This window comes from Procambarus clarkii, chromosome 26 (assembly GCF_040958095.1).
Source record: "Procambarus clarkii isolate CNS0578487 chromosome 26, FALCON_Pclarkii_2.0, whole genome shotgun sequence".
NCBI classification, from domain to species: Eukaryota; Metazoa; Arthropoda; class Malacostraca; order Decapoda; family Cambaridae; genus Procambarus; species Procambarus clarkii.
Genome location: NC_091175.1, coordinates 22,048,558 through 22,068,494, shown reverse-complemented (window position 1 = coordinate 22,068,494; position 19,937 = coordinate 22,048,558). Strand labels below are relative to the sequence as shown.

Genomic DNA, 19,937 nt, shown 5'->3' with positions numbered 1-19,937 from the left:
GCTAAACATGCCAAGGTTAGAAAATAGGAGGAAAAGAGATAATATGATTACTACAAACAAAATGGTAACAGGAATCAACATTATAGATAAGGAAGGATTTTTGAAACTTTGAAGAAATTTTTGAAATCTTCAAGAACAAGAGGTCTTAGATTCATACTAAGGAAACAAATGTGTCGCAAAAAATATAAAAATTTCTCTTTAGTAAACAGAATTGTACACACTTGGAAAAAGTTAAATGAAAAGGTGGTGGAGGGTAAAACCATCAGAAGTGCCAAAGTGTCATATGACAAAGAGTACTGGGAAGACGGGACACCACGAGCGTAGCTCTCATCGTAACTACACTTGGGTAATTACACGTGTAGTATATACATATACTTTACGATATTAGCATACCTGGAACATAAGGTGCTGCGTTCTCATCTCTGAGCTGAGGTGAGCCACACTGCGAGCCAGCGTCACCACGTGGCTCTCTAGGCGTTGAAACCGCTTGTGAATGGACTGCAAATGAAAAATATTTGTAATGTTTATTAGCCTTGATGATGCATGAATAATTGTACAAGTCAGGCAACATAAATACATTTTACAGTAAGCAGTATTGGTTATTGTAAACTGTCAGTTACAATTAATATTAGTTACATTAATATTTGTCCCACTGAGTACATGACCAAGAGTTTAACTTGTGGTTAATAAATCAGGAGGAATTTAATAAGTGATAAATAATGTGAAAACGTATACCCACAAAAGATAATGAAATAATAAATGTCAAGTGCTTCATCACGTGTTAATTTTCATGATTTACACACACACACACACACACACATATATATATATATATATATATATATATATATATATATATATATATATATATATATATATATATATATATATATATATATGTCGTACCTAGTAGCCAGAACGCACTTCTCAGCCTACTATGCAAGGCCCGATTTGCCTAATAAGCAAAGTTTTCATGAATTAATTGTTTTTCGACTACCTAACTTACCTAACCTAACCTAACCTAACTTTTTCGACTACCTAACCTAACCTAACCTATAAAGATAGGTTAGGTTAGGTTAGGTAGGGTTGGTTAGGTTCGATCATATATCTATGTTAATTTTAACTCCAATAAAAAAAAACTGACCTCATACATAATGAAATGGGTAGCTTTATCACTTCATAAGAAAAAAAATTGAGAAAATATATTAATTCAGGAAAACTTGGCTTATTAGGCAAATCGAGCCTTGCATAGTAGGCCGAGTACGACGTTCTGGCTACTAGGTACAACATATATATATATATATATATATATATATATATATATATATATATATATATATATATATATATATGTCGTACCTAGTAGCCAGAACTCACTTCTCAGCCTACTATGCAAGGCCCGATTTGCCTAATAAGCCAAGTTTTCATGAATTAATGTTTTTTCGTCTACCTAACCTACCTAACCTAACCTAACCTAGCTTTTTTTGGCTACCTAACCTAACCTTACCTAAATATATAGGTTAGGTTAGGTTAGGTAGGGTTGGTTAGCTTCGGTCATATATCTACGTTAATTTTAACTCCAATAAAAAAAAATTGACCTCATACATAGTGAAAAGGGTAGCTTTATCATTTCATAAGAAAAAAATTGTAGTAAATATATTAATTCAGGAAAACTTGGCTTATTAGGCAAATCGGGCCTTGAATAGTAGGCTGAGAAGTGAGTTCTGGCTACTAGGTACGACATATATATATATATATATATATATATATATATATATATATATATATATATATATATATATATATATATATATATATATATATATATATATATATATATGTCGTACCTAGTAGCCAGAACTCACTTCTCAGCCTACTATGCGAGGCCCGATTTGCCTAATAAGCCAAGTTTTACTGAATTATTATATTTTCTCTAATTTTTTTCTTATGAAATGATAAAGCTACCCATTTCATTATGTATGAGGTCAATTTTTTTTAATTGGAGTTAAAATTAACGTAGATATATGACCGAACCTAACCAACCCTACCTAACCTAACCTAACCTATCTTTATAGGTTAGGTTAGGTTAGGTAGCCGAAAACGTTAGGTTAGGTTAGGTTAGGTAGGTTAGGTTGTCGAAAAAATATTAATTCATGAAAACTAGGCTTATTAGGCAAATCGGGCCTTGCATAGTAGGCTGAGAAGTGAGTTCTGGCTACTAGGTACGACATATATATATATATATATATATATATATATATATATATATATATATATGTCGTACCTAGTAGCCAGAATGCACTTCTCAGCCTACTATGCAAGGCCCAATTTGCCTAATAAGCCAAGTTTTCACGAATTAATTGTTTTTCGACTACCTAACCTACCTAACCTAACCTAACTTTTTCGGCTACCTAACCTAACCTAACCTATAGAGATAGGTTAGGTTAGGTTAGGTAGGGGTTGGTTAGGTTCGGTCATATATCTACGTCAGTTTTAACTCCAATAAAATAAAATTGACCTCATACATAATGAAATGGGTAGCTTTATCATTTCATAAGCAAAACATTTGAGAAAATATATTAATTCATGAAAACTTGGCTTATTAGGCAAATCGGGCCTTGCATAGTAGGCTGAGAAGAGCGTTCTGGCTATTAGGTACGACATATATATATATATATATATATATATATATATATATATATATATATATATATATATATATATATATATATAAATATATATATTTCTTATGTTTCTTTTTACTGTCGATATTAATTGAAAAATCAATTCTCAAAAATTAATTTTTATTTCTAGTCTGACGCAACGCTTGAACGCGTTTCATAAAAACTTATTACATTTTCAAAGACTTTAGTTTACACACACACAACTGTAACCTGAAAACACTAAACAGAGTTTTACTTATGCTAAACACTTAAACAGCTTGTCTTATATACTCGCATTTGGGTGAGGTGATTTGTTGCAACAATTTTGGATGAGGTGAACAAACTTTAGGCCAACACAAGACAGAACACGGAACATTGGGTATTAATTGAATAAATGAGAGGAAGAATGGAAGTAACTGCAAAGGGCCTATTGGCCCATACTTCCTCTTGATGCTTCTATATTGGTACGGAGTATTGAAGTGGGTAGAATATAGTTGTGCATTAATTGGCTGTTGATTGCTGGTGTTGACTTTTTGATGTGTAGTGCCTTGCAGATGTCAAGCCACCTGCTATTGCTGTATCTATCGATGATTTCTGTGTTATTTGTTAAGACTTCTCTGGTGATGGTCTGGTTGTGAGAAGAGATTATATGTTCCTTGATGGGGCCCTGTTGCTTATGCATTGTTAATCGCCTGGAAAGAGATGTTGTTGTCTTGCCTATATACTGAGTTCTTTGGGGCTTACAGTCCCCAATTGGGCATTTGAAGGCATAGATGACGTTAGTTTCCTTTAAGGCATTCTGCTTTGTGTCTGGAGAGTTTTTCATGAGTAGGTTGGCCGTTTTTTTGGTTTTATAGTAAATCATCAATTGTATCTTCTGATTTTTGTCTGTAGGGATAACGTTCCTATTAACAATATCTTTCAGGGCCCTTTCCTCCGTTTTATGAGCTGTGGAAAAGAAGTTCCTGTAAAATAGTCTAATAGGGGGTACAGGTGTTGTGTTGGTTGTCTCTTCAGAGGCTGCATGGCGTTTCACCTTCCTTTTTATGATGTCTTCAACGAAACCACTGGAAAAGCCGTTGTTGACTAGGACCTGCCTTACCCTACCTAGTTCTTCATCGACTTGCTTCCATCCTGAGCTGTGGCTGAGAGCACGGTCAACGTAAGCGTTGACAACACTCCTCTTGTACCTGTCTGGGCAGTCACTGTTGGCGTTGAGGCACATTCCTATGTTTGTTTCCTTAGTGTAGACTGCAGTATGGAAACCTCCGCTCCTTTTCATGACTGTTACATCTAGAAAGGGCAGTTTCCCATCCTTCTCCATCTCGTAAGTGAAACTCAACACAGAATTCCACTTGAATGCCTCCTTCAGCTCCTGCAGACGTCTGACATCAGGTACCTGTGTAAAAATGTCGTCAACATACCTGCAATATATGGCAGGTTTCAAGTTCATGTCAACTAAGACCTTCTGTTCGATAGTACCCATGTAGAAGTTTGCAAACAGGATGCCTAGGGGAGAACCCATGGCGACCCCATCTACTTGCTTATACATGTGCCCAGCAGGGCTCAAGAAGGGTGGCTCTTTAGTACAAGCTTGGAGTAGTTTCCGTAGAATGTTTTCTGGTATGTCAAGAGGAGTACAGGCCGGATCACGATACACTCTGTCCGCTATCATCCCGATTGTTTCATCCACAGGTACGTTGGTAAACAGTGATTCTACGTCCAATGAGGCTCTTATCCCTGTGGCCCGTATTCCCCGAAGTAAGTCAACAAATTCCTTTGGAGACTTCAGGCTGAAAGCACAAGGTACATAAGGAGTCAGCAAGCCGTTGAGTCGCTTCGCCAGTCTGTACATGGGTGTGGGTATCTGGCTGATGATTGGCCGAAGTGGGTTTCAAGGCTTGTGCGTCTTGACATTTCCATATGCATACCCAGGTTTGTATTCCCAATAATCTTTGGCAGGTGGAGTTCGATTTCTTGGCGTTCACAGTTTCAATCAATCTGTTTACCTTTGCTTTCAATTCGGCTGTAGTGTCCTTCGTTACCCTTTGGAATTTAGTTTGGTCAGAGATTATGAGGTTCATTTTCGCCAGATATTCGTCTTTTTTAAGAATGACATATATTGGCGACTTGTCACCTCTCCTGACGACTATCTCCTTGTTCTTACGAAGGCTCTTAGCTGCCGCTTTGAGCTCGGGGGACAGTATGGTGCTTCTGTAGTTGCCTGGAATCTTTCCTCCTTCTGCAATAAGTTCTGCTTGCAAGGTGTCTTTGGTGGTGATCTTCCTTTGTGTCTCGAGGTCGAATATGTCCTCCAACAGGATCTCCAACTCCACTTTCCGGGCCATCTCACTCGGTCTGGACATAACGTGACAGTTTATACCCAGATTTAGGAGATTGACTTGGTCCTCAGTGAGGTTGATTCCAGCAAGGTTCAGGAAGCCATCTCTTGGTCGTGGAATCGCCATAGATCCTCCATATAATGTTGTTAGTTTCTTGATTATCCTGGTTTCGGTGCTGTGGTGATGTCGATCTGTGAAGATGTCGAGGTGTTGCTCGATACGAGTACGGAGGTTTTCGTCGATGTTGCCGTTTCTCCATTGGTTTGTAGCGTGAAGTAGTTGCGTTTTGTACTCTTTGATTTCATTTTCTGCCTTGTGTATCTGATTTTGAATCAGATCTTTGGCGATATTTTATCGTGAAGGCTTGATTTCTTGCTGCTGGGTCGTGCGTTTTAATATTAGTATATTTTGGTAGCAGTCTTTCTTGTAAACATATGTTGTTAAATATGACCGAAAAAGTAAGATTAATAATTCTAACACGAATTTTCTCAATATTTCTTATGTTTCTTTTTACTGTCGATGGTAATTGAAAAATCAATTCTCCAAAATTAATTTTTATTTCTAGTCTGATGAGACGCTTGAACGTGTTTCGTAATAACTTATTACATTTTCAAAGACTTTAGTTTACACACACACAACTGTAACCTGAAAACACTAGACTCCGACACTAGACACTAGACTCCCACTTCAAGACTCCATACCAATATAGAAGCATCAAGAGGAAGTATGGGCCAATAGGCTCTTTACAGTTACTTCCATTCTTCCCTCTCATTTATCCAATTAATACCCAATGTTCCGTGTTCTGTCTTGTGTTGGTCAAAAGTTTGTTCACCTTATCCAAAACTGTTGCAACATATCACCTCACTCAAATGCGAATATATAAGACAAGCTGTTTAAGTGTTTAGCATAAGTAAAATTCTGTTTAGTGTTTTCAGGTTACAGTTGTGTGTGTGCAAACTAAAGTCTTTGAAAATGTAATAAGTTATTATGAAACGTGTTCAAGCATCGCATCAGACTAGAAATAAAAATGAATTTTGGAGAATTGATTTTTCAATTACCATCGACAGTAAAAAGAAACATAAGAAATATTGAAAAAATTCGTGTAATGTAGTTTTAAATAAAATAAAATAAAATTACAATACACATTCGACTTGAGAATGGTCCAGGACGGACCGAAACGTTGTCGTCCCTTCACTTTCTAGGGTGTGGTTTGGTTAACGATACACAATATACAGTATAGGGGATGGTAGGAGAAGACAATATGTGAGTGTACGCGGATACCCCAAAAGGCTCCCCCGGATGCTACATATACTCTTCTTCGAGGCTGAGGGTCCCTAAACATGTTTTGATTAATGTATGTTGTTTTGACCAATGTGGCTCGCGTTACAAAGCGCATATTCATTCATAATCTAACCCACTATTAAGATAACAGCAAATGTGACATTGCCATTTCGCACGTTCCAAGGAGCTGAGGGGTAAAGGAATAATTTCCCTCGACTGTACATCATCAATAGTTCCCCAGCAGTTATGAAATCAATTGTAAGAGACGGCGCCATACCTTGCCACCGGTATCCCTGGCGGTCTTCCTCACCCTGTCGTCAATCACTCGACTACGCTTGTCCCTGCCTGGCCTCGACGACACTATGGATGACGGTAGTGAGGAGAGTGAGCCGTGCAGCCGGCGCCTCGAGGTCTTGAGGTCTGCCATACCACTCCCGTTGGCCAGGAGGTGACGGCCCCCACGCCGACCACCTCCCAGTAGCTTCAGCACCTGTACAACACACAATTTATATTATAAAATTGAGATACAAATAATTCCATAGCTTTATTATTTAATAATTCACTGTATTGAGGGACAGGAAGCCAGAGTGTATTCATACACGTTTGGCTTTTATCGAGGTCCCCCCCCCCCTCCAGGGTCAAATTACTGACCCCGCCCAGGATGCAACCCCACAACAAGCTGACTAACTCCTAAGCTCCACTTGCTGCTAGGTGAACAGACGCATTAGGTGAAAGGAAATGTGCCCAACTATTTCTGTCTCACCCGGGATTCGAACCCGGAATTCTCGATTGTGCGTTGAGAACGAACCCAACTGTACTACCGGGACCCTACCCCCCCCCCTTATTGGTAAAGCTATGGAATTATTTTAAATTTAAAGTAAATTATAATTTTAACAATGATAATTTACTTTATCATTGTTACTCTATGTGTTTGTCAAAGAAACAGTTTACATTATTATATCAACATATAAATAATTTTGAAGCTATAAAATCTACTGTATCATTGTTACAGTATATATTTGTTAAGCAATAATTGACATTATAATACAGTTTAAAGATAATTCCATTTTTTTTTAACAAACTTAGGTATACACAGTAACGTGCTGCTACCCAATTTCATAGCTATAAAATCAACTTTATTTTTAGCCAACTATCAACGAGGAGGCCTGGTCAGAGGCTGGGCTGTGAGATGCTCCTCATAAATACCTCACGGTAACCTTCCACTGTTCCTTCAAGTCACATGTCTCTTGGTAAACTCTTCGGTGGATCTGATACCACAGCTGACATCACTCATCTCAGAGTTCTTGTATTATGATCAACTAACTAGGAACTGTTTAACATTGTGTAACAGTGCTAAAGAGCCTCGCACGTTTGGCCCCTTTTGATGATGATTTAGTGTAGTCCTCACCTCAGAGTACATGCCCTCTAGGCCCTCTAGCTGCTTCCTGATGAGGTGGACGTCGGGGTCATACGCGCAGGTGGTGGTGTCGTCGTCAGTGGTCGCCTCCGTCACCCCGTCCAACATGGAGTCTAGGTCGAGGGCCTCGGTGGTCGATGTTATCTCCCCAGTATCCAGGTCACCTCCACCAGGGCCTGCTCATATCAGTACGGCCACAGAATTAGGAGATGATTAACCCAACCCATCAATATGAAATGACAATGAAGATATATGCCTATATAACGGACCGAAACATCATTATATAAGGGTTCAAGATGGACAAAAACATCACTTTTCATTTAATTTCATGCAAGGTCTTTTCTGTTATTGTATCTTATTTTCTGCAGTTAGAAGACTCATAGTTAAAAAAATTAATATACGTATAAATTAACGTCTAACTTAATTTGTTAGGTGTGAAGCCACAAAACTTTATATCACACTTAATTTAGTGGGCACTGGATAAGTTTACAAGTTTTGCCAGCAAGATTCACGAGACCAGTTCTTATATATATGTGACTGCAGAGTCACGTTCTAGGAAAACAAATAGGGTAAAGCTTAAGATGAATTGTGGGAGGGGAAAAGCTCTCAGTCTGCTAAAAATATAAGGTGTGATACTATCAATATAAATCAAACAATTTATATTATGTAATTACCTAGATTAACTCTATTTTTGTTAAGGGGTTCAAAGGCGTTATTCTTGTGCCTCTCTTCTTCCTTCCTGTGTGACCAGCCGCCTGCCAGCGCCCCGAGGCTCCGGTGACCAGTGCTACCACCACCTCCTGTTATCTTGTTGCTGAGGAAGGGTGTAAGGAAGTTACAGACACATGAAATAAATGGTAGAATACTAGAATGGATAAAAAAATGGTTAAAACAAGGAAAGCGAAAGGCCGTGCTTAACGGAAATAAATCTGACTGGAGAAATGTGGTAAGTGGGGTACTGCAGGGGTTCATTTTAGGGCCAACCCTTATTGTCATATACATTAATGACATTGATGAGAATATTACAAACCCCATCATCCTTACACTACACAGGCCTTATTAATGATCGGAAGACTGGCAAATGATTTTAAATGTCGAAAATTGCAGGATGTTGCATGTTGAACATAATTCTCATCACAGCTATCAAATTAACAATGATGAGCTCAATCTACCTTACAGTAAATTGATGAAGAAAAGGACTTTGGAGTCATAATCCATCATTCACTGAAAGTTGCACCACAAGTGGGAGCTGCAATAAGAGAGAAAAAAAGACTAACTAAACCTTGGGAATAATCAAACGAACTTTTGACTTTAAGGAGACGTTAGTAATTCAACTGTATAAATCTCTAATGCCAAAATCTCACTTGGGATTATTGTATCCAGGCATGGAGACCTCATTTTCAGAAGGACATAGCTGCTCTGAAGAAAGTTCAATACCAGCCAACAAAAATAAAATCCAGAACTAAGTCAACTCTCATACCAGGAAAGGTTGAGGGCCACAGGGCTAACAACACTGCAAACCAGACATGACAGGGCTGACATAGAAACTTTGAAAATACTTAACAATTTGGAGGATACTGACCCAGAGAGTTTCCTCAAAAGGTCAGATGTAACTCAAGGAGCAACGGATTCAAGCTCAACAAACCACAATGTAGGGCAGAAAACAGGAGATGATTTTTCACCCACAGGGTTATAAACCTATGGAACCGCCTACCCGCCGAAGCCATAGACGCCAAAAATCTGCTGAATTTTAAAATCCAGTTTGACAAAATCATCAGGACAAATGAGGGGATTTTTGACAAGCCGCCGACTTCATGCCCTCGTCGACGCCACTAGAAAGAGATTGGTCCTCAGGTAAATGTAACATTGAACCAACGTGATTCTACATTGATTCAATATCGATTTAATGTTGAACCTATGTTGATTTAACATTACTTAGAATTCGAAATTATATTCGTAACAACTTACACAAACCATTAAGATAATGACTAGACTAAACAGAAGAGCAGTCAAAGTTAAACTTACATTTTTGACAGAGTAACACTTAGCTTACAATTTGGAAAGTGAAATACAGTATATAGGAAAAGCAAAGTATAGTTTACCATTACAGCTGCGAGAGAGACACTGCACGGTTATATCACAATATTACAATGTTCAAAAAGAAAATTTGAAGAATTAATATAAATGAAACCATGAAGGTATAGAAATTGCACACATTAATAAATGCTGGGACAACCCCGCATCAAAATCATGCAAAATACATCGCTCATACAACATAGATCTGACTTCAATGTAACTCAGAATACGTTTTAATCAGTATTTTACGAGAATTTACCAATTACACACCAAAATCTGTATTTATAACTCATTGCATCTCTTTTTGTAAATAAATATATCATCAAATAATTATTTTTTTGTAATGTATATGCCACCTTGCATGTGTGTGTTGGGTGTGAGAGGCCGCTGTCCTCCTGGAGGTGGGCTGGGCGGAGGTCTCCTGGGAGGTGGCGGGAGGGCGGCCGTCCACCACACCTCGAGTCTTGCTCCCGTCCCGTCCTGCAGCCTCCAGCAGGTCAGGTTTGTTGAGGCCGCTGCTGCTGCTGCTGGTGTCAAGGTTCACACTGAATTTACTCGGCAGTGGTGAGATTTGGATTACATATTGTTCACAATATTCATTTTCCGCAGATAATTCTACTCAAAAATATGAAATGAAATTGACGATGTTTCGGGCCGTCCTGACGCTTATCAAGTCGGGACTGGGGGAAAGGGGGAAGAGGTCTAAGATGGACCAAAAACGTCATCAATTTCACTTTGTATGCGTAAGTTGGATCACTACTTTATCACAAATCGAGCCTCGCCTCAAGGCGAGGCTCGGGGAGTAGAAGAACTTCCCAGAACCACTCTCCAGGTATGATCCAGGTATCCTGGGTCCAGTTCTCTTATCCTTCCTGATCTCCTCCTGACCATGTCGATCACCTCTATTCCTGACTGCTGATGTACCTGCGGTAATGTCTTCTACGGTATTATGGTCATGTGTCCTCTCTGTAATCCTGCTATTCTGGGAACTGGAGTTGTTATTTGAACTGGATAACAACTCCAGTTCCCAGAATAGCAGGATTACAGAAAGAACACATGGCCATAATACCGTAGAAGACATTACCGCGGGTACATCAGAAGTCATGTGGTCAAGAAGGATAACAGGACTGGACCCAGGATAGCAGCCTCATTAGACGTTGTGACGTAAGTCTCGTCCTAACCACACACTCAGACCTTGACAAAGCACTCAGAAGAGTGTGAAAAACTTGGTGTAAATTCCTTACATAAATTTCACAAATACACAAGTGTGGGGTTTTATGTTATTATTATTATTATTATTATTATTATTATTATTATTATTATTATTATTATTATCCAGTATCATGAGTGCTTACGCTGGTGTAATTATAAGTAATTATCATTAAGATAAAATACATTTTACATATGATGTAACTAAACATTTTCTTTATGCCACACTGAGGCTGCTTATTGATTAATATTAACTCGTTTTCTATGATTAGTATTAACCCGCTTTCTATGATTAATATTAACTTATTTTCTATGCAAGGTAAAACTTTAATAAAAAATCAGTGATGAATTTGTGTGGTCACTATACCTGGGCATGAATGAGTAAATAGTGATAGATGAACGAGCGAACAGGTAAATAGATACATGAACGAGTAAACAAAGACAAACGGGTAAAGAGGAACAGATAGATAGGTCAAGCAATATACCCTACTACGCCTGCACTCGTAATGGACAATGAGTTACAGTAAGGCATATACCAGCCATACCTGTATGACATATACCAGCCATACCTGTATGACATATACCAGCCAAACCTGTATGATATATACCAGCCATACATACCTGTATGAAAGGCTGTATTTGCGGTGCCTGGGCGGTGAGGGTTGAGGGGAGGGCTGAGGTGTGGCCTCTGGCGACAGGGGCGGCAAGGGCGGCGTGGCAGCCAAGGACTCCCGCCTCGCCGCGGGCCCTCCGTTGCTCTTCCCGCCACAACTCTTCTTCATGATCCGCTGAAGCTCGGCATCTGTCATGTCCACCCACTCGGAGTCGTTGCCTGCTGGACCATCATAATGATATTACTGCTACCAATAAGGGTATCAACTGATTCAGTATAATCCTCGTTGTCGGGACCCAACCACTTGGGCTGAACGGTAGAGCGATGATCTCGCCGGATGCAGGTCGGCGTTCATTCCCCGAGCGTCCAAATGGTTGGGCACCATTTCTTTCCCCCGTCCCATCCCAAATCCTAATTATGACCCCTTCCCAGGGCTATATAGTCCTAATGGCTTAGCACTTTCTCCTGATAGTTACCTTACTTTCCCATTGCAGGGGACAGGAAGCCTGTGGTTACTGTTATCAAGGTTTACCCTAGGCCAACTACTAACTTTCCACAGGCTGCCACCCACTACAGTTGTCTAGTTCCCAGATAATTACCGGTATCCGGATGCGATGCTATTTGAACACAGCTATGCTTGGTGAACAGAGCCATCAGATGAAAGAAAACATAACCAACCGTTTTTGTCCCGCCTGGGGATTCAACCCAGGTCCATCGATTGTGAGCCGAGGACGTAGCCCACTATGCTACAATCTAAATCATATTTACCAATATTTATTCTCACCTGATGAATGGCTTTGGTTATTTTGTCGCTGAGACGCTGCTGAGTCGAGGCTGGTGTCGAGGTTGTTAGGCAGGCGGCCCTCACCCCCGCTGCCGGCTGTCCCACGCCCCGAGTCTGAGCCGCCCGAGCCCACGCCTTCCCCTCCTGCAGGTTGCCCACGCCCACTGCTGACAGCTGGACCGGAGTAAGTATGGTCAGAGGGCAATGCATGAGCATCAACCAGGTTGTCAACAGAGTAATGGTGAGAGCGCCATGTAGGCGGTTCTTGTCGAAGCTGAGCCAGATGATGATAGGAGCCTGAGCGCCTGTTGGCCAGGCCATGTGCCAAGGGGTCGTGCTGGTGCTGGCGACCCAGCTGTGGGGAGGACATGGGTAGTGGCGCAGCTGCACGCTGGTTTGGAGAGGCGTGGTGTGTGTGGTAGTGGAGGGAGCCGCGGGGGTAGTGAGGGGGAAGGCCACTACCTTGCTGCGGTGGACCTCCTGGTTCTTGATTTGTGCTTAAGCTCGTCTCCATTGTAGCTTCTTGCAAGTTGGTTTTTTGAGTACTCTGGTGGATGGCCTTACGGAAGCTTGTGTTGAGTTTGTTGACCCGGCCGCTGTCTCTTGTTTCTCCCGGTTGGATTCCACCTGTTTCTTGCTGGGAGTTTCCAGTGGCGTTGTTTGTGTTACCATGAGTTGCTGTGGATTTCGTGTTTGTGCCCTGAGATGATGTGCCCTGAGGTGTGGTTGCCTGCTCTTCATGTTTGTCCCCACGGGAAAATTTACTAGATATTTTTTCCTTCAGGTTTTGGTACTTACGGGCTGCCAGACCACGCTTGAGGGAGCCCCACTTGTCGTCTTTGTGCTGGTCTTCGCCACGTTCCTGTGCATCGTTGGCTTGGTTGTCATCCACGGTGCCGGCGCTCCTGTTGTTCTGAGTGCCCACGCTATTCACGGGTTCCTGGTGGCCGTTCATATGGGAGTGGTGAGTGGCGGGGTGAGTGAGGTGGCTGCTAGGGTGGGTGTGGTGGCCAGTGGCGTGGGTGTGTGCTCCCTCCAGGTGATTGTTGGTGTGGTTGTGAGTCCCACCATTTGGGATGTGTGCTGCTGGAGGTGGGTGGTGCTGGGACACGTGACCATTGAGGTGGAGGTGTCCCTGTGGCGGAAGGATCTCCACGATGCCCTGCAGTACAGACACAACATTCAAAACCACAATTTCAACAAATACACTAATATCGAATACCTTGAAAGGCTCCTGCTTTCAGTATGTCCCTAAAATTTTACTAAATGGAAATTCAGCTGATAGACGTTCAGCGACTCTCACCTTTATTATTCATTAACACGACCTATATGTAACTGACTGGTCGATTCCAGGGTACATAGGTTGGTGGTGGGGGGGGGGGGAGGGAGTCGAACCCCGTATGTCCCACCTTTGCATTAAATGGTAAATTCTATTAATTTTTAATCTCGCTAAATAAAAAATCCATCCTCAATAAGATTTATCTAACATAATGAATGTTAGGATGGAAGGTGGTGAATAGAGGCTTGGGAAGAGAGAGAGAGGATAGAGAAAGATAAATGAAAGAGAGGGGAGATTAAGAGAGGTGGGGGAGTGGGGAAAGGGGAAGAGAGCCCCGGGCGCAGCCGGTTACCGCTGCTCGTAAATACATAAAAGACTAATTAAATATATATAAATAATATATGATGAAGATGTAAATATATAGTGATTATCTTACCGCAAACTGCCCCTGTGAGCCACGCATCCACGTCTCTCTGGTGAAGGCTGATTGCTGGGAGGTGGCTGGGTGGTGCTGGGAGGTGGCTGGGTGGTGCTGGGAGGTGGCTGGGTGGTGCTGGGAGGTGGCTGGGTGGTGCTGGGAGGTGGCTGGGTGGTGCTGGGAGGTGGCTGTGTGGTGCTGGGAGGTGGGTGTGTGGTGCTGGGAGGTGGCTGTGTGGTGCTGGGAGGTGGCTGTGTGGTGCTGGGAGGTGGCTGTGTGGTGCTGTGACGTGACTGGGTGGTGCTGGGAGGTGGCTGGGTGGAGGTGGGAGGGGGGTGGGAGCTGCTGGGACGCCGCTTGGTGTTGCTGCTGTAGAGACGGAGGCCGGTACGTGGAGCGAGAGAGGAAGGGAGAGTCGTAGGGTGGAGGCAGGACCCCCGCCAGCGTGCCCTCCGGCGGGATACCCTGGTGGGCCCCCTGTACATTCCCTGGGATACCCTGGTGGGCCCCCTGTACACTCCCTGGGATACCCTGGTGGGCCCCCTGCACCCCTCCTCCAGGTGCTCGGTAACTAGGCTGAAAAGAAATTTCACATTACAGCTGATAATTTCCCCTCACGGCATTACTCCCACAATACAAGCACCAACATGTATACTCCATTGCAGTACACAAGTCAGACATATGTAAACTCAAATTACATTCCTTTGATATTTAAAATATATTCCATGAGTTATAATCTGGAACTAGGATGCTCAAACTGATAGACTTAAAGGACATTTTAGAGTCCTATGATGGACTTGTAGGCAAATAAATTATTATTATTGTTTTTATTGAGAAGATCCGTAGGAGCTGTGATGACGATTCGAACCTATGCAGTTGGTGTTCCTAGGGTTCGAATCCTTATTACAGCTTCTTCTAATTTTCTCACTGATGCACTCACGATAGTGTGTTTACTCTGTGTATTATTATTGTTATTATTATTATTATTATTATTATTATTATTATTATTATTATTATTATTATTATTATTACTGTGGCATAGACCCACCATGTGAGCGTCGTGGACAAGAGCGGGGTTGTCTATACCATCGAGGTAGTGAAGGTAGGAGTCCTCTGGCAGCAGCTGGTCCCTCTCCTCCCCAGCGCCAACACCCACAGTCTGCTGGAACAACACCCACACCACATCAACACTAGCTCGTCACCTTACTCCTTCAACACACTATTGACCCCCAAGTCTTACATGGGACCGTGTACAGGTGTGTCCAGGTGTACATGGGTCCTTGTACAGGTGTGTCCAGGTGTACATGGGTCCTTGTACAGGTGTGTACATGGGTCCTTGTACAGGTGTGTCCAGGTGTACATGGGTCCTTGTACAGGTGTGTCCAGGTGTACATGGGTCCTTGTACAGGTGTGTCCAGGTGTACATGGGTCCTTGTACAGGTGTGTACAGGTGTACATGGGTCCTTGTACAGGTGTGTCCAGGTGTACATGGGTCCTTGTACAGGTGTGTCCAGGTGTACATGGGTCCTTGTACAGGTGTGTCCACACCTGCTCCATCCAAGGCACTAAATGAACACCAGTCATTATATTACGGTGCTTCAGGCTAGGTTATATTAATTTCCTTGTGCGTCCTCACTGTACCCCAGCTGGACCTTGTCACTGTAACGAGACCCTGTGACACACCCAGTGTTACAGGATCATGTCACTGTAACGAGACCCTGTGACACACCAGTGTTACAGGATCATGTCACTGTAACGAGGCCCTGTGACACACCCAGTGTTACAGGATCTTGTCACTGTAACGAGACCCTGTGACACACCCAGTGTTACAGCATCTTGTCACTGTAACGAGACCCTGTGACACACCCAGTGTTACAGCATCTTGTCACTGTAACGAGACCCTGTGACACACCCAGTGTTACAGCATCTTGTCACTGTAACGAGACCCTGTGACACACCCAGTGTTACAGCATCTTGTCACTGTAACGAGACCCTGTGACACACCCAGTGTTACAGGATCTTGTCACTGTAACGAGACCCTGTGACACACCCAGTGTTACAGGATCTTGTCACTGTAACGAGACCCTATGACACACCAGGTGTTACAGGATCTTGTCACTGTAACGAGACCCTGTGACACACCAGGTGTTACAGGGTCTTGTCACTGTAACGAGACCCTGTGACACACCCAGTTACAGGATCTTGTCACTGTAACGTGACCCTGTGATACACCCAGTGTTACAGGATCTTGTCACTATAACGAGACCCTGTGACACACCCAGTGTTACAGGAAGTTGTCACTGTAACGAGACCCTGTGACACACCCAGTGTTACAGCATCTTGTCACTGTAACGAGACCCTCTGACACACCAGGTGTTACAGGATCTTGTCACTGTAACGAGACCCTATGACACACCAGGTGTTACAGGATCTTGTCACTGTAACGAGACCCTATGACACACCAGGTGTTACAGGATCTTGTCACTGTAACGAGACCCTGTGACACACCAGGTGTTACAGGGTCTTGTCACTGTAACGAGACCCTGTGACACACCCAGTTACAGGATCTTGTCACTGTAACGTGACCCTGTGATACACCCAGTGTTACAGGATCTTGTCACTATAACGAGACCCTGTGACACACCCAGTGTTACAGGAAGTTGTCACTGTAACGAGACCCTGTGACACACCCAGTGTTACAGGATCTTGTCACTGTAACGAGACCCTCTGACACACCAGGTGTTACAGGATCTTGTCACTGTAACGAGACCCTGTGACACACCCAGTGTTACAGGATCTTGTCACTGTAACGAGACCCTGTGACACACCAGGTGTTACAGGATCTTGTCACTGTAACGAGACCCTGTGACACACCAGGTGTTACAGGATCTTGTCACTGTAACGAGACCCTCTGACACACCAGGTGTTACAGGATCTTGTCACTGTAACGAGACCCTGTGACACACCCAGTGTTACAGCATCTCGCCAGGGTGGAGTCAGAACACATGCCGGAGACTCGACATGAAGTCATGTGACAATCTAATCCCATCAGCAGCGAAACACAACAAATGATCAAATCTCATTGGATAGGCTATTGAACATAAGTTGCCAGAGCCAATTAGATTGAAGATTCAGCGTTACACTCAGGGAACCAGGGGCCAGATTCACGAAGCAGTTACGCAAGCACTTACGAACCTGGGGCCAGATTCACGAAGCAGTTACGCAAGCACTTACGAACCTGGGGCCAGATTCACTAAGCAGTTACGCAAGCACTTACGAACCTGTCCAAATTTTCTCAATCTTTGGAGGCTTGGTTTACAATTATTAAACAGTTAATGAGCTCCGAAGCACCAGGAGGCTGTTTATAACAATAACAACAGTTGATTGGCAAGTTTTCATGCTTGTAAATGGTTTAATAAATGTAACCAAAGCCGTCAAAGATTGAGGAAAGATGTACACGTTCGTAAGTGCTTGCGTAACTGCTTCGTGAATCTGGCCCCAGGTTCGTAAGTGCTTGCGTAACTGCTTCGTGAATCTGGCCCCTGACTGAAACACACATCTCTACACGTCCCCCCCCCCCAAACACACATAGAAAACGGAAGTGGCGACGTTTTGGTCTGTGTTAAACCCTTACCAAGTAGGGCCGGACCGAAATGTCGTCACACCGGTATTTAGAGGATATATTTAAGGTATGAAGGGAGGGAGGGACTTGTCAGGGGAAAACGCTAAGCCATTACGACTATATATCACTTGGGAAGGGGTCAGGATAAGGATTTGGGATGGGACGGGGGAAAGGAATGGTGCCCAACCACTTGGACGGTCGGGGATTGAGGTATGGAGCCAACAATAACTTTAGTGAAGTCGTTAAAGTAACCATAAGTAGCAGTTATGCAGCATTAGTATTGTTAAGTAACATTTACTGTTGGAAATAATGCTATCTAAATAATTTATTGCACTACTGGATGTTAATATTTAACGCAAGTTAATGTTAGAACTACAAACTACTCTACAAGGCTTTAAGGAAAATGTAGATGAAGAAAATTTAACAAAGTTTCAATAACACAGTCGGCCAATATTATTTACTAGTTCGTAAATCTAAGACAGTCGACCAGTCTGCTATACATCATCTACAGGGTTGTAAATCTAGGACAGTCGACCAGTCTGCTATACATCATCTACAGGGTTGTAAATCTAGGACAGTCGACCAGTCTGCTATACATCATCTACAGGGTTGTAAATCTAGGACAGTCGACCAGTCTGCTATACATCATCTACAGGGTTGTAAATCTAAGACAGTCGACCAGTCTGCTATACCACATCTACAGGGTTGTAAATCTAAGACAGTCGACCAGTCTGCTATACCACATCTACAGGGTTGTAAATCTAGGACAGTCGACCAGTCTGCTATACACCATCTACAGGGTTGTAAATCTAGGACAGTCGACCAGTCTGCTATACACCATCTACAGGGTTGTAAATCTAGGACAGTCGACCAGTCTGCTATACACCATCTACAGGGTTGTAAATCTAGGACAGTCGACCAGTCTGCTATACACCATCTACAGGGTTGTAAATCTAGGACAGTCGACCAGTCTGCTATACACCATCTACAGGGTTGTAAATCTAGGACAGTCGACCAGTCTGCTATACCACATCTACAGGGTTGTAAATCTAGGACAGTCGACCAGTCTGCTATACCACATCTACAGGGTTGTAAATCTAGGACAGTCGACCAGTCTGCTATACCACATCTACAGGGTTGTAAATCTAGGACAGTCGACCAGTCTGCTATACCACATCTACAGGGTTGTAAATCTAGGACAGTCGACCAGTCTGCTATACACCATCTACAGGGTTGTAAATCTAAGACAGTCTAACACTCTTCCAATCAACCAATTTACAACTCTACTGTTTGATCATCAACTACTACACAACCTACGACTCTGCAACAATTACTCAGTAAACTACAGCCAACAAATCAACTAAACAACTGGTTTACCTCAATCTAAACTACATAGATAAACCAGACAGTCTAAAAATCCCCGAGTCCCAGTCTAGTGTCCCATGTGAGTCCAGCAGCCATAGGCCTACCGAGTGTGGACGAGGCCTGGTGGGGACGGGGGGCGGCCTGTGGTCCAAGAAGGTGGGTGGGCGTGACCTGGGTAGCGTGCTGCCCCGGGCCGAGCGAGTGCCCTCGGCCACACTCGCCCCCTTCACCTCCCGCCCCAGCGTGGCCGAGCGCGGGAAGAAGGTTGACCCGGCGGCGAGGTCGGCCAGGAGCGAACTGAGGGTGGCTTGCCCTGAAGGCAGGTTAGTCGAGCCCGCCGAGAGGATAGGCGGGATGGGCCCCGGAAGGCTAGTTGAACTTTCTTTGATCTCAATCTGAAGGACGGTGGAGTTAGGAGGGTTAGTTGGTTAGTGCAGGACCGGACACCGTTAATAAAACAGTAATTACCCATTATCCTAGTAATTAAAATAACTATTTACTCAAACGTACAAAAATGGACTGTTTGACCCAAAGCGTTCACGTTTTGTATTATTGAATTAGCCCGAATGACACATTAAAATTGTGAAAAATAACTAGACACAAACTAACCTAACCTGTCCAAACAATTCTAGGCCTAATATACATCATAGGCCTAATATAGTACATATATGTACTATTCTAAGCCTAGGAATGTTTAAGTCTGGGTTTTGGCTTGTTTGTTCGTGTCTTTAACACAATAAATAGTACAAAACGTCAACATTTTTGGCTGCAACCGTCAATTTTGCAACGTGCAATTTAGTGAGAGCACACCCCAGGAGGAAGGGCTGGGGTCAGCCCCCAGGAGGAAGGGCTGGGGTCAGCACCCCAG

The 19,937-nt window shown here is 42.9% G+C and overlaps 1 protein-coding gene across 6 annotated transcripts in view; it reads right to left on the bottom strand.

Annotated features, from left to right (window-relative positions):
- Positions 1–19,937, bottom strand: part of LOC123756854 (filaggrin-2) — a 238,436-nt gene that overhangs the window by 5,687 nt on the left and 212,812 nt on the right. Inside the window, exons 6-15 of one of the 6 annotated variants that reach the window (XM_069331979.1) lie at positions 19,174–19,464; positions 15,131–15,244; positions 14,101–14,658; positions 12,386–13,547; positions 11,610–11,823; positions 10,136–10,306; positions 8,378–8,517; positions 7,695–7,879; positions 6,564–6,776; positions 394–498 (exon numbers count right to left, since the gene is read on the bottom strand). In XM_069331979.1, coding sequence (XP_069188080.1) covers positions 394–498; positions 6,564–6,776; positions 7,695–7,879; positions 8,378–8,517; positions 10,136–10,306; positions 11,610–11,823; positions 12,386–13,547; positions 14,101–14,658; positions 15,131–15,244; positions 19,174–19,464 — 3,153 coding nt within the window. The remainder of the gene's footprint in view (positions 1–393; positions 499–6,563; positions 6,777–7,694; positions 7,880–8,377; positions 8,518–10,135; positions 10,307–11,609; positions 11,824–12,385; positions 13,548–14,100; positions 14,659–15,130; positions 15,245–19,173; positions 19,465–19,937) is intronic. The other 5 variants (XM_069331980.1, XM_069331982.1, XM_069331981.1 and 2 more) reach the window with 5 other exon arrangements.